The sequence below is a fragment of the Myotis lucifugus genome, unplaced genomic scaffold, assembly GCF_000147115.1.
Source record: "Myotis lucifugus unplaced genomic scaffold, Myoluc2.0 scaffold_162, whole genome shotgun sequence".
NCBI lineage: Eukaryota > Metazoa > Chordata > Mammalia > Chiroptera > Vespertilionidae > Myotis > Myotis lucifugus.
In genome coordinates, this window is record NW_005871210.1 from 736,210 (window position 1) to 751,295 (window position 15,086).

Below are 15,086 nucleotides of genomic sequence, written 5' to 3' on the forward strand. Positions count from 1 at the left end.
CTCGCGAGCCGCGGTTTGCTGATCACGGGTCTAAGGCATTTCCATCTCTCTCCTCCTCATCCGTAACACACAATCCCATTCATGCTTTTAGGTTGGTTAAATTTTGGAGGTATGTGGGAATGGAGATGGGAGAGTAGGGAGTTTTGGTTCACTTGGAGGATTTTCCAAATTCTGGCTATCTAGGACCTCTTCGTCTGAGATAAACCTAAGAGACCAAATCCCAGTTTTCAAATGAAGTTGGAAAATGGCTCAGAGGTACTGTGGAAAGAGGTGCTATCGTGGTTGTATCTTTTCCCTCTCTCTTTGGGTGAAAGAGCAAGATTTTCAGCTGGACCTAGAGACCAGGAGCCCAATGTGCAGGTGCAGGAAGTTGTTTAGGAGTTCTTCAGGTCTGATGGGTTCTTCAAATTAGAGAATCCTAGCACGTGGATGGTCTTGGATGTCTGATTTTGAGACCACATTTCTATGGGTTTAGGTATATGGACTTGGGTCATCTATAAATGGGAGGAACTAGGGATAGAATTGGTTTCTTTTTTCACTACTTCCCAGAAGTCTCTTCAGGTCTGCAGGGACATCTGGGCTCCATTCCAGGAGACAGGCTAGGAATTCCACTAGTCAATCTGCAAGAAAAAAAACCCCACCCCATTTTACTTTCACTTCTAGGTAATTCTAAATATCCTAGCAACCTCTATCATCCTGTGCAAGAGGAGAGGCACTTGGGGGTAGGAAAGTGAAGACTGGGGTGGACATTCAGCCTTTAGGCTTCTTAGTATTTTAAGGCAAACCGGGAAGGCTTCAGTTTCCTGTCACTGATGTGGACTAACCCGTGTGATTAGCTTTGTTCCAGGTAGGTAAAAAGTGTCCAAGGCTTAGTATGAGAGGCAGAGCTGGGAGTCACAGTCTGGTAGACTAAGACATAAGAGATAGTGAAGGGCAGTGGAAAAAAAAAAAACTGAGCTGGCGACCAGGACACCTGGGTTTGTCTTTCTGCTCTGCCAACATGTAGTTATGCAAACGTGGGTGCTGTCTTTCCACTCTGGGACTTGGTTTCCTGCTCTGTAAAATGAAGAGACCTGAATTAGGTACCCAAGGTTTCTGCCACCTCTCGTGTTTTTTTTTTTTTCTATTTCTGCATGACAGGAACGGGGTACAAGACACAGAAACAGATGGGACAGACAGCTCTATGAGAAGCCATACAGGGCAGTGAGAGTGGGGGAGGGGAGGTTGGAATAAATTGTGTGCTGATCCTAGGATGGAGGGAGCCCAGAAGCTGCTTCCTGTCGAAGTGTTCTCTCTCTCTCTTGTTTTTTAAAAATACATTTTTAAAATTGATTTCAGAGAGGAAGGGAGAGATTGAAACATCAATGATGAGAGAAACTCATTGATCCACTGCCTCCTGCACGCCCCTTACTGGGGATCGAGCCTTTGACCGGAATCGAACCCGGGACCCTTCAGGCCTCAGGCCGATGCTCTGTCCACTGAGCAAACCGGCTAGGGCTCCAAGTGTCCTCTTAAGCCTTAAGACTCAAGGGGCACGGTTTTGGTCCAGCTGATTTTGACTGGGAGTGGCCGGGGTGGGACAGGGAGGAGGGAGTAGAGTCGTTCGCTCAAGCTCTCAAAACGAATCCCGCCCCCTTTCCAACAAATGTAAGCTTTCCTCCCCATAATGCCCAGCAAACACTTCCAAGCGCACTGCAACCGAACTCTAGCTAGCTCCACCTCTCCAACCGCCCAGCACAATTTCTCCCTTTTTATTGGCCTTTATTACTGTCACTCAGAGAGTCCTTATATCCGTTGGTTGTCCCTTAGCTACCCTTTTCTTTCCCTTTTAATCTCTCCTCCTTAGGCGCAACCCATCTCTCGAAGACAATTTCCTTTCTTCGATTGGGTAGCTGGGATGCCACTTTTCACGGTGCGGAGTTGTGATTGGCTGTGCGCGTCAGGGCTCGCGCAGTTACCAGGCAGCGGGCTAGTCTGAGGCTAGTTACCACGTCAGTGCGCTGACAGGCAGGGTAGCCGGCTCCACCGCCCGTTCCGGCCGACTCTTCCCGGCCGCTGTGTGGTCCCTGATTGCGGCCTCAACTGCCAGGAAAAGGGCTACTTCCCTTCTCCCATCTGCCGCCAGAGTCGGGAGAGCCGCTCGGAGACGCCTTCGAGGCCCGGGCTGGACATGAGCAGCGGCTGCCGGTCCTGGGACTAGGCCCCGCCATTTTGGATCCGCTGACAGGTCAGCGAAGTCTCTTCTTAGAGTTCCAGGGATGTGCAGGCCGCCCTGACATCGCGATAGGGAATAGGGGAGGAGGGCCCTTCACTTGGACGAGCCGGGGGGGAGCAAGCGCACAGGGGCAGGAATAAGACGAGGGAGAGATTGCTGTGGGAGGCACCTGGGAGGAAGGCAGGGGGCAAAGGTCAGGCCCTGGCCGCTGGAGGGGCGACTCCGGTTCTGACTTGGGATCCCGTTGCAGGTGCCCGCATCCTTCCGGTGCCCCCAGGCTTAACCTAGCCTTTAGGTCCGCTCTCCCGGAGCTTTCTGCATCCTAAAGAGCCCATTCCTCCAAAAGCTGAAAGCAGACCTAAGGAACATTGTATCTAGGGTTGATTCTGAGACCTTCGACAGGAAAACCTCTGCAGATCGTGCACAGTGTCCACTTCCGTGGGACCCCCATGAACAGCCCGTCGGCTTTATTGATGCTGGATCATGAACTAGTGCAACAGACTCAGGTGGGGAGGACCGAGGCCAGCAGTGTGAGGACCTGCGCCGTGAGAGGCTTTCCTCGTAGAGGGCAGCGCGATTGCCATTCTGGGTCTGGAGCTGGGGTTTTATCTTCTGAGCTGGTTTCTGCCTTGACGCAAGCTGTTTTCACAGATATTCTCTCCTGGTGTATGTTTTTGGTTGGCATTTTCTCCCCAGGTCTTCTCTTCACTTGGCCTAAAGAGAGGAGGTACAATCACAAAGAAGCCACTCTCCTATGACATCTTTGGCTGAAAACAGAGAGGGACTTGAGGACTGGTGAAGTTGTTTAGTACTTTTGGCCCATTATTTTTAGTGGGTAAAAAGAGTCATGAGAGATGTTCAGCCAATTTAAAAGTGTAGGGTCAAGCCCTGGCCGGTTTGGCTGAGTGGATAGAGCGTCCGACTGCGGACTGAAGGGTCCCGGGTTCGACTTTGGTCAAGGGCACATGCCCGGGTTGCAGCCTCAGTCCCCAGTGGGGGCGGGGGGGGGGGGGCATGCAGGAGGCACCCGATCGATCAGTGATTCCCTCTCTCATTGATGTTTCCATCTCTCTCAAGTGTAGGGTCAGAACAGTAGAGTGAATGATGGAACATGACCCAAAGAGTGGTTCATGGCACTGTGATGACATTTGATAAACTTCTGTATTGTAAACCCTAAAGTTCCCCAAGGATAAAGAGTGCCTTTCGAAATGAGGAATAGTGAAGACAGTATTTTTATTTATTTATTTATCGTCCCATTTCTTTTTTTAAAATCTTTATTGTTGTATTACTTAAGTCCCCCTCCCCCCTTACAGTGTTTTTAAATAAACAACATAGAAATTTGTATTCCTTTAATTTAGGTACACAAGGCAATCCTCTGGGTTCTGTGGAGGATACAAATGGAAAGGGCAATTTTAGGATTGCTCTGCTCGGTGCACTTCTTAAAAGTAGTACCATATACTAGTATGTGCAGTGACCTGGTTAGAACATGTAGCAGGGATAAAGTAGTATCAATCTAATGCCTTTCAGCATGTAGTGGACACTCAATAAATGTTATCTATACCTTGTATTAGTTTATATATATCCATATATATATTCAGTTTATTGATTTGAGAGAGAGAGAGAAACATCAATTTGTTGTTCCACTTATTTATGTATTCATTGGTTGTTCCTTGTATGTGTCCTGATTGGGGATCGAACCTGCAACCTTGGTGTATTGGGACAACACTCTAACCAGCTGAGCTACCCAGCCAGAGCCCCTAGTATTAGTTTTAGTATATAATCCTAAATTGTGGCATGGTTCTGGTCCTGGCAGTCGGGACTTTTGCATGGTGAGGTAGTAGTGACAAGGAAAGTCAAAATCTCATTGTATTAGAAGGGAAACTATCTAGAATCTAGAGTGACTAAACCGTTTCTACCTAAAGCCCTCTGCCCTCCTGAAATTGTGTGTGTGTTGGGATAACATTGATTGATTTAAAATAAGTGGGGCCAAAACCGGTTTGGCTCAGTGGATAGAGCGTCAGCCTGCGGACTGAAGGGTGCCAGGTTCGATTCCCGTCAAGGGCATATACCCGGGTTGCAGGCACATCCCCAGTGGGAGGTGTGCAGGAGGCAGCTGATCGATGTTTCTCTCTCATCGATGTTTCTAACTATCTCTCTCCCTTTCTCTCTGTAAAAAATCAATAAAATATATTAAATAAATAAATAAAATAAGTGGGAAGGAAATGGTACAGGCAATAATTGCATTTTAACTTTATGATCTAAGTTGCAGAATTAAAAAAGAAGTAATTGAAAGTGGCTAACGAAATGACATAGCACTGGAAGTACCTAGGTTTGATGGGCCTGCCTTGTTCCTTTGGGTTGATATGCCCTGTTGAGTCCTGTTGAGTCCATATGCTTTGCATAATAGGCAATCTAGTCTTTGGAAGATAGTGTGACCAATCCAGCATCTTTTCAGTTGGGCCTGGAGATGACTCTGGCATCAAAGATTTTCCCTTTCTGTACTTAAAAAGTCATTTTCTAGATAGGAATAGTTTTTCATTCCCTGCCCCCACCCAAAATCAGAAAATTTGTGCTTCTTTCAAGACATGTTTGAGCTCATTCTTTTTTTTTTTTTTAATATATTTTTATTGATTTCAGAGAGGAAAGGAGAGAGATAGAAACATCAATGATCAAAGAATCATTGATTGGCTGCCTCCTGCATGCCGCTCTCTGGGCATCAAGCCCACAACTCGGGCATGTGCCCCTGACCGGAATAGAACCCGGGACCCTTCAGTCTGCAGGCCAACACTCTATCACTGAGCCAAATCAGCTAGGACTGATCTCATTCTTTTTAAAAAATTTTTTAAAATATATTTTATTGATTTTTTACAGAGAGGAAGGGAGAGGGATAGAGAGTTAGAAACATCAATGAGAGAGAAACATCCATCAGCTGCCTCTTACACACCCCCTACTTGGATGTGTCCCGCAACCAAGGTACATGCCCTTGACCTGAATCGAACCTGGGACCCCTCCATCCTCAGGCTGACGCTCTATCCACTGAGCCAAACTGGCTAGGGTGGCTGAGCTCATTCTTAAATGTAGATTATATGTTCTAATCTTTACAGTGATGCTCATTGACACAGCAGAAACTCAGGTTGTAGATAAAGGGTGTCTCAAAATTCACGCAAGAAGTAATTTTGATAGAAAACACAGGTTTATAATTAAAAATTGTAAATTTTTTATTGATTCATAAAGTATACAGTATAGGGTTATGTATGGAATAGCATATTGGGAAAATGGCCTCCATGGCTTTGCTGGCACATACACACTCTTTTGTTATTGCCTGAGCAGCCGCATTTTCGAAGAAGAATTGTCCGATGATGCCTCCAGCCCAAAATCCGCACCAAACAGTGACACGTTGTGGATGCATTTGTTTCTCAACAATCACTCGTGGATTTTCTGAACCCCAAATGCGACAATTTTGTCGATTAACCAAGCCATCAAGATGAAAATGAGCCTCATCGAAATTCAGCCACATTTATGCAAAACGTCATGGAAAATTTCAACGAAAGAGTGCGTTTGTGCCAGCAAAGCTGTGGAGGCCATTTACCCGATATTCTATTCCATACATAACCCTATACTGTATACTTTATGAATCAATAAAAAATTTACAGTTTTTAATTATAAACCTGTGTTTTCTATCAAAATTACTTGCGTGAATTTTGGGACACCCTTTACTTCTCATGGGTAGCTGGGCACCAATCCCAGTTGAACTTGTAGTTCTCAGAGTTTTTCTACTATTGCACTTTCCTGTGTTCCAGAAGGCAGAATGACTGCCACTTTTAGATAATAACTTCATTGATAGGATACTTAGACTGGCTACTGTGGGCAGCAAGAGTGGAAAAAGACACAGCTCCTGCTTTTGAGGAGACCCACTAACTTACTAGTATACAGTAAGGATTGGAAGGATTATCCTAGTGTTTATATGCCACTTGTAATGATTGATCAGTCTGTCCCTGTGGTTCAGTGTGACAGAATAGAATGATTCTGTTGTTGGGATAAGGGTGGAGTTGAGTTGGAGGAGAAGGAAAGGTTCATTTTACCCTCAGGCTGGAAGAGCTATGTAAATGTAATTGGCAGCTATTTAGCTGTTATTGTTCTTCTTTTCTGTTAGTATGTCCAATAGTGATTGTTTAATTAAATGAAAATATAATAGTGTGGGGATTTGGAGTCCCACTTGTAGTGGAAATGATCGTGGAGGTAATGATTTGTTGCCGTTATATAAAACAGGGATTACAAACTCAAATGACTGAGTATCAAGCAGGTAAATGTAAATGAGTGAAGTGAGCCAGGTGGGAATGTATTAGGATGTAGTGGGGACTGTAGTATTCTGGAATGTGGGCATAGTATGCTAAGTTTTCTGTCTTTCAGAAGAAACTAGAACTTCAGATCATTGGGTTTGAAATTGTTGGCAATAGTTAATTTTTTGTAAACCTCTGCAGGTGGAACAAAATATGGATTCTGCCCTATGATAGTGGATGATTACCCCTGATACACAAGATGTGCAGGCCTTATGAGACTGTGGTTCTCTTTATATAATCACACGGACTAACTTTTTATCTTGGTCCTACTCTGCCAGCTGTCACCCTTATACTTTGGATGCCCTACGTTGTTTAAGGATGAGTGAGAGAAGCCTTATTTTATTTTTCATCTCTTACCTGGCAGAAGGGACATCTTTGAACAGCTTTGGACATATCTTAGTGGCTTGTCTTGGGTATAGTTCTTGGGATAAACTCAGAACCTCCAGAGGGAGGAGGTGCCATGGTAGAGCTGAGGTACATTGGTCACCTGATTATCAGGTTTGGGAGGATTTTCCAGTCGTGTCCTGTCAGGGCACCAGTCTTTTTCCTGGTTTGACTTTCTCTTACCTCCACCCTTTGAGTAAATTTCTTGAGCCCAGTAATTGTTTACTAGTATAGTAATTCTTGGTCACTTTCAATAAAGCACAACTTTATTAGTTATATAAAGTATAACTATGCAGAATAATACTATCTATTGTTTAAGGATACGTACCAATAAAGCACAATATGGTGTATTCCTTGGCCAGCTCTGGAAACCTTGTACACTCTACATCATTAGTGCTCCTCTTGGTTCCTGGGTTGATGCTCAACCACTGAGCCACACCAGCTGGGCACAACTACTTTTATAAAGAGCCTACTCATTTCAAAAATCAGTTAATTAAAATTAAAAAATAGGTAATAGGCAATATATGTATGTGACACAAAATTCAAAAGGTGCAAATTAACATACAGAAAAAAGTAAGTCTTCCTATCAACCCTGTTCTACAGTTCCCAGTTATTTTTTCTCGAGGCAGCTGCTGTTAGCAGTTTCTTAAGAATCCTTCCAGAGACCCTGGCTGATATGGCTCAGTTGGTTGAGCATCGTCCCTGCACCAGAAAGTCCTCAGATTGATTCCCAGGTTGCAGGCTCAATCCCTGCAACCATTGATCAGTGCGGGAGGCAGCTGATCAATGTTTCTCTCTTATCCTCACTCTCTCTCTCTCTGTAAAGTCAATACAAATAAATTTAAAAATCCTTCCAGATATGTAGAGCATACTCATCTTGCCTAAATAATTTGAGGAAGGAGGGATACTAGAAGTTTTATCTTTATTGATCCTTTAAATTATTTAACAACATGGATGACTCAGAAACATAATGTTTTAAGGGGAAATTGCAGAATATACAACATATTAGTTATATAAAGTATAACTATGCAGAATAATACTACCCATTGTTTAAGGATACAATGAAGTAAAAGTATAAAACAGCATAAAAAGTTTAATAAACTTCAGATTTAGAATAGTGGGACCTATGGGTGAAAGAGAGTAGGATATGATTAGGGAGGACACATAGAGACTTCAGTTGTGCAATTCTTACTCTGGATACTGACCATTATGTTACTCTTTATATCTTTTTTTTTTTTTTCATTTTTTTTATTTTTTTTTTTTCGCTAAAAGTATTACAAAGTGTATTACATAAGTGTCCTTTTTTTCCCCCCCCACCCTTGACAAGCCCCTGCCCTCCCTTACCCCCCAGTGTCTTATGTCCATTAGTTATGGTTATATGGATACTCTTTATATCTTACTATGTGTTAAATACTGCATGTTTTTATTTTATTTTTTAAAAAATATGTTTTTATTGACTTCAGAGAGAGGAAGGGAGAGGGAGAGAGATAGAAACATCAATGATGAGAGAGAATCATTGATTGGCTGCCTCCTACACAACCCCCACTGGGGGTGGAGCCCGAAACCTGGACCATGCCCTGACTGGGAATCAAACTATGACCTCCTAGTTCCTAGGTCGATGTTTAATCCACTGAACCATACCAGCTGGGCGAGACTTCATTCTTTTCTTTTAACTTGAACCTTCATTATTATTTTATTGAGTGGATAAAATAAAGAACATTGGGAAGATCTGAAGTTCCCTATATAATAAAAGGCTGATATGCAAATAGACTGAACGGTGGAACTACTGGTTGCTATGACATGCACTGACCACCAGGGGGCAGATGCTCAACTCAGGAGCTGTCCCCTGGTGGTCAGTGCGCTCCCACAGGGGGAGCGCTGCTCAGCCAGAAGCTGGGTTCATGGTGGGGAGCGCGGCAGCAGTGGCGGGAACCTCTCCTGCCTCCACAGTAGCGCTAAGGACCCCTTGGGGAGTGGGCCTAAGCTGGCAGGCGGATATCCCTTGAGGGGTCCAGGACTGCGAGAGGGCACAGGCTAGGCTGAGGGACCCCCCCGCCCCCATGCATGAATGTCATGCACCGGGCTTCTAGTATCTTTAATAAACTAGAAACACAGATATTTCTGCATATCTAAAGGCCTCATAGGAGAGATTTTTTTTATTGTTAGTATTACAGATGTCTCCCATTGCCCCCCCTCCACTGAGCCCCCACCCCACCTTTGAAGAACTTTACATGCTTGCTAGAGATTGTTGAGGGACCTTTGAGAAATTTTCTGGATTGATGCTTTTTTTAAAAAATTTATTTTTAGAGAGAGAGGAAGGGAGAGGGATAGAACAATAAAAACATTGATGATAGAGAAACACCATCTATTGGCTGCCTCATGCACGCCCCCTACTTGGGATCAAGCCAGTGATTTCTTGGTTCCTGGGTTGAAGCTCAACCACTGAGCCATGCCAGCTGGGCAGGATTGATGCTTTAAAAAAAAAGTTTTAATTGAGTTTAGAGAGAGAGGAAGGCAAAGAAAGAAACATCGATGTGAGAGAGAAACATCAATTGGCTGCCTCCTGCACACCCCCCTATTGTGGATCGAGCCTGCAACACTGGCATGTGACCTGAGCAGGAATTGAACCTGCAACCTTTTTGTGCACAGGCTGACATTCAACCTACTGAGCCACACCAGCCAGGGCTGGATTGATGTGTTTTGAATTATTGTATCTTGAACTTCCAGAAATCTTGGTATTTAAAAGTTAAATTATAATTCTAACCTTACCAAGTACTGATTTAAGCATGGACATACTCTGGGTAAGCAAATATTAACTATACTTTTTTCTTAACTGTTTTGGTAGGTTTGCCAGGATGGTGGATAAGAATATTTACATCATTCAAGGGGAGATTAACATTGTGGTTGGGGCCATCAAACGGAATGCCCGATGGAGCACCCATATTCCATTGGTAAGTGGGGAATGGGCAGAAAGCTTGGTCACTGATTTGCTGTTAGGGATCTGTGCATAGTTAAAACAGTAATCAATTTTCCAGTAATAATGAGGATAGTAGGAATTCAGAGTTGTTCTTTTTTTTTTTTAATCCTCACCAGAGGATATATTTTTTCCCCCAATGATTTTTTTTGGAGAGTGAAAGGGAGGGAGGGAGAGAGAGAGAGAGAGAGATAGAAACATCGAAGTCAGAGAGACATATCAATTGGTTGCTTCCTGAATGAGCCTCAACAGGGGCCTGGGATCGAACCTGCAACCGAGATACGTGCCCTTGACTGGGAATCAAACCTGAGACTCTCAGGTCTGAGGGCTAATGCTCTAATCACTGAGAAAAACCAGCCAGGGCTCAGAGTTGTTCTTGATATCAAGGACTTTGTGTTTTATTCCAGCTAATGTCAAATTTACAGGCTGCCTTTTTTTCTCTGGGGCCTAAAAGATGATACCATTCTTCTTCTAACTATTTTTGTAAATAACTTAAGCTAGTACTTGGGACTTCTTTAAAATGCCTAAAAATGTCAGATTCCTTATCTTCTAGGGTTATCGCATTTATTTAATTAGTTTAGTTATTTATACGTGGAGTATGGCTTGGTGATGGAATTCTTTGAGAATTCATCAAGCTTCTATACATAGAGCAGGCCATATCTTGCCAATCAGATGAATAAGAAATTTACCTGTTATAAAGCTGGCTTTCTTTGTTGTATACATATGTTTAAGGATATTTTTTGTACAGTTGTATAAAACAATTTTTGACCACAATTGTGAAAACAGTTTAGACATTTTCAACTTGGTGTTTGGAAATTTCTCATGCTCATTTATAACAATAGGTTGTTTTAGAAGTGAGAGTGGAGTCAGGAATGTCTTTGAAATGAGCATGTGCGATTATATAATGAATATGAAGAAGAAGAGAGAGAATAATACATATATCTTAGTCTGTTTGGGATGCTGTAACAAAATACCACAAACTGGGTAGCTTATAAACAACAGAAATTTATTTCTCACAGTTCTGGAGCCTGGAAGTCTGAGATCATGCCAGCCAGCATGGTCATATGAGGGTCTTCTGGGTCTCTGACTTCTTATTGTGTCCTCATATGGTGGAAGGAGCAAGAGAGCTCTTTTGGGACTCTATTATAGGCCATTAATTCCATTCATGTGGGCTCTGCCCTCATGACCTACTCATCCATCTTTTAAAGACCCCCACCTCCTGATTCTATCACATTGGGCATTAGTATTTCAACATGTAAGTTACAAATATATATATATATATATATATATATATATATATATATATATATATTTATATTTTTGATTTCAGAGAGGAAGGGAGAGAGAGAGGGAGAGAGATAGAAACAATGATGAGAGAGAATCATTGATCGGCTGCCTCCTGGGGATCTAGCCCGCAACCCAGGCATGTGCCCTGACCGGGAATCGAACTGTGACCTCCTGGTTCGTAGGTCAACACTCAACTACTGCGCCATGCTGGCCGGGCAACATGTAAGTTTTGAGGGGACACCAACATTCAGACCATAGCAAATATAAAGGACCTGGCAATCTATGGTAGCTTGAGTGCTGTGGTCATGGTGTAGATTAATACTTCAGGATTTACTATTTTAGGTAAGCCCAGAGGACCTCTATGAATTAAGAGATTAAGGAACTGGAAAAATGTATACTAACTTTCTTTTCCTAAGAATAAAAACTTACTGGATTTTCTGATTGGATTCAGAGAAAGCCCTTGATCTATCCTTTGTTTCCTTTTTCCTTTGTGTCCAACAATGATTTAAAAAATAACCGCACCTGTTTGTTGCAGGATGAAGAACGGGATCCTCTGCTGCACAGTTTCAGTCATCTGAAGGAGGTTCTAAACAGCATAACCGGTAAGTCCTCACATCTATGTAAGACTATTTATCTTGGTAAAAAAGACATGTGTTTGATTTACTGCAGGGATGGAAAAACTTTTTCTGAAAAGAACTATTGCAGGGATGGACAGACTTTTTCTGTAAAGTAAATATTTTGGGCTTTACAGGCCATGCTACTCAATTCTGCCATTGGTAGCTTGGAAACAGACATAGATAATACTTAAGTGAATGAGTGATAAATCAAATTTTCTTTAAAAAAACAGGTTGCAAGCCAGGTTTGAGTCATGGGTATAGATTGCCCCTGGTTTATTGTATTGCTGATCCTTTCCCTCGAGTTCCTAAAAGGACATCCCTCTTTAGTGGGGAATCAGCATTCATACAATTATAAGCTTCCTTCATTGTGTGAGTAATAAGTAAGTTATTTTGGTTTGAACTACTTTCTTTGTCTACCTTATGCATGCCATAAGGTAGGAAGTTTGTGGCACAAATAAAGTTTTTAATATTTGCAACAAAACCTTTCTGTTGCCCTAACTAGTTTGGCTCAGTAGACAGAGTGTCCTGCGGACTGAAGGGTCCAGGTTTGATTCCGGTCAAGGGCATGTACCTTGGTTGCAGGCCCATCCCCAGTAGCGGGTGTGCAGGAGGCAGCTGATCGATGTATCTCTATCCCTCTCTCTTCCTCTCTGTAAAAAATAAAATAAAATAAAATAAAAAATTAAAAAAAACAAAACCTTTCTGTTATAGAAAGTCATTGTTGCTTTTAGGGCCTTAGCTCTCTGTAATACAGATCTTTCAATCTTCGTGTGTTCCAGAATCTTTTTTTCCACCATGTTTCCCACCATGTTTCCCTAATGATAATAAGTTTATGTAATATTTATATGTTTAGAATCCATTTTCATGTTTATTACCTTATTGAACTTTTACATAACCCTGTAGGGGAGGCATGGTATATATTGTCCCATTTTATGAATGAAGTTGAAACCCAGAGACATTTTAGGTGATTTAGCTGAGGTCACACTAATCTTAAGAGATAGAGTCAAAACTAGAATTCTGGATTCTGGCCCCTGATGCCTGGTTTAGTGCCCTGTTCTATATTGCTTCTGTTCATGCAATTAGAGGAGAATGTACACAGGAAGTGCCTTATATATGTACTAGAGGCCTGGTGCACGAATTCATGCACGGGTGTGGTCTGGCCGGCCTGTCCCAATGGGGGCCCATCAGGTAGGGCCGGCAGGGGGGAGGGGCTGTGGGCAGTTGGCCGGCTGGCCCCGCCCCAGATCAGGGTGTTGGGGGCCAATTGGGGGCTGGGCCGGCCTGAGGGGGGAGCTGATCCGGGCTGGGATCAGGCCGGTTGGCTGTCGCAATGCATGTCATAGCCACCTGTCATTCCAGTCGTTCTGGTTGTTCTGCAGTTCAGGTCGCTAGATATATACGTGTGTTTTGGGTCGGGGAGGCAAGGCTCAACACCTTTGGGTTTTTCAAGAGGAGTGATAAAGATATAAGGGAAAGCCTCAGATCTGTGTTACTCTTGACTGTAAAGGACTTTTGCAATGTATATCCTTGAAAAGAACTATTGCAGGGATGGACAGCTAGTAACATATCTAAGACCACAATTGAAATCATTTTTAGGCTTTTGCAAATTACATAACAATAAACAAATGCATTTTCTCCTTTTATGAGGAATTTAGAAGAATATCTGGAGAAAATTTCCATTTCCTTTTTACTTTTCCTAAACATGGGCTAATGTTATCTAAGGATTCCCTACAATGTTTTCTTTAAAGGAGCAAATTCCACTTTATTGAAACTATTGGAAATGTTAGCCAAGAAGGATCAAGTATAGAGGAGGTGGTTGTTAGCTAGTTAGCAGGGTGAATGTTGCAACTAGGTAGTAGATTCTTATTTTATGGCCTGTACTGTAAGTGACTTTGATGCTTTAGAAAGAATTGACTGCCTTCACAGATTTTTCTTTCTGTCTTTTTTTTTTTTTTTCACTGAACAGATAAAGCTTACATATCCCAATAAGAAAGAGTAGATATTTACCACTCTTTTTGGTGGGTAAGAGTGCAGAGTACTATCTTTCTAAGAGATGTTAAAAGGATTAAACAAGTGAATATATTTGGAAACATTTGGCCAACATTTTATAACACAGCATGGTATTGGTTGGGAATAGTCTATAACATTTTATAACACAGCATGGTATTGAGGAGCTGAGGTGGTGCTGCTGTCCTGACAGCCACATATCCTGCTTGCGATCCAGTCCATGCTGCTGTCCTGACAGCCACATATCCTGCTTGCGATCCAGTCCATATTCTGTACTTGTTTTCACTATCCTGACATATCCTGAGACTTCAGCTCAGAAACCATATCTGTGGTGAATGGTAAAGTCCAGGACTTGGGGTCTCTAGACCAGGGATCGCTAACCTTTCGGACCTCACAGACCACCAATGGTCCACAGACCTCCAGAACCACTGCTCTAGACCATGTTAGAACTACCAAAGTTCATTCTGCTGCCTAACTTTCTTACATCCTTGGGTTAGGAATCCATATTATTTGCTCTTCGATACTAATAAAACCAGAATGTGCTGAGGAGCCAATTCTGTCTGTGGTACTAGGAACATACCTGGGTGTTACCAAGCTTTCTTCCAGACGAAGACAAAAGGTGCTAGTACTTTCTAGAGGCTAACAGGTGTAGCAAATTTTGAAATGATGCCAGCCAAGGTTGCCCTGTTGTTCTTGGGTTTTAGCTTATTACCTGCTTGAGAAAAATGATGGAGTGGACCCAAAGTAGGGCATTTCATGGTCTTCTGATTGGTTCTGACCCCCCACACAGTGTTGGCTTCTAGGAGCAGGTTTATGGGTGAGCTGCCTCTGTGGTCCTGGACTCTGCAATCCATGACCAATTTCTTGTTTCTTTTACTGAAACGAACAGATTTTTTTGATTGGCAGTGTCAGGAGGACTGCTTTCTTGGAAGCCTGTTAATGGTAGGAGGCTGGGAAAGGGCTTTGAACTTGGAGAGAGAAACTAAAGAGACTGCCCTTGCCATGTGACTGGAAATGGTGTACCACTTAGATTGGAGGAAGTATGGCAGATTTAGACGTCACTCAGTTAGTTTAATTCATGAAACTGATTGGGCTTTGGTCTCTCTCTTTTTTTTTAAAAAATATATTTTATTGCCCTAGCCGGCTTGGCTCAGTGGATAGAGCGTCGCCCTGCGAACTGAAAGGGCCCGGGTTCGATTCGGGCGAGGGCACATGCCTGGGTGCGGGGTCGTTCCCAGTAGGGGGGGTGCAAAAGGGAGCGA

At 43.0% G+C, this 15,086-nt stretch overlaps 1 protein-coding gene across 6 annotated transcripts in view; it reads left to right on the plus strand.

Annotated features, from left to right (window-relative positions):
• Positions 1-1,948: 1,948 nt before the first annotated feature.
• Positions 1,949-15,086, plus strand: part of GBF1 (golgi brefeldin A resistant guanine nucleotide exchange factor 1) — a 121,733-nt gene continuing 108,595 nt past the window's right edge. For 3 of the 6 annotated variants that reach the window (XM_006095885.3, XM_006095884.3, XM_006095886.3), the window contains exons 1-3: positions 1,949-2,227; positions 9,785-9,890; positions 11,736-11,802. In XM_006095885.3, coding sequence (XP_006095947.1) covers positions 9,795-9,890; positions 11,736-11,802 — 163 coding nt within the window. In that variant the 5' untranslated portion in view covers positions 1,949-2,227; positions 9,785-9,794. Of the gene's footprint in view, positions 2,228-2,700; positions 2,722-9,588; positions 9,675-9,784; positions 9,891-11,735; positions 11,803-15,086 lie in introns of those variants that run through there. The other 3 variants (XM_023759840.1, XM_014461875.2, XM_023759841.1) reach the window with 3 other exon arrangements.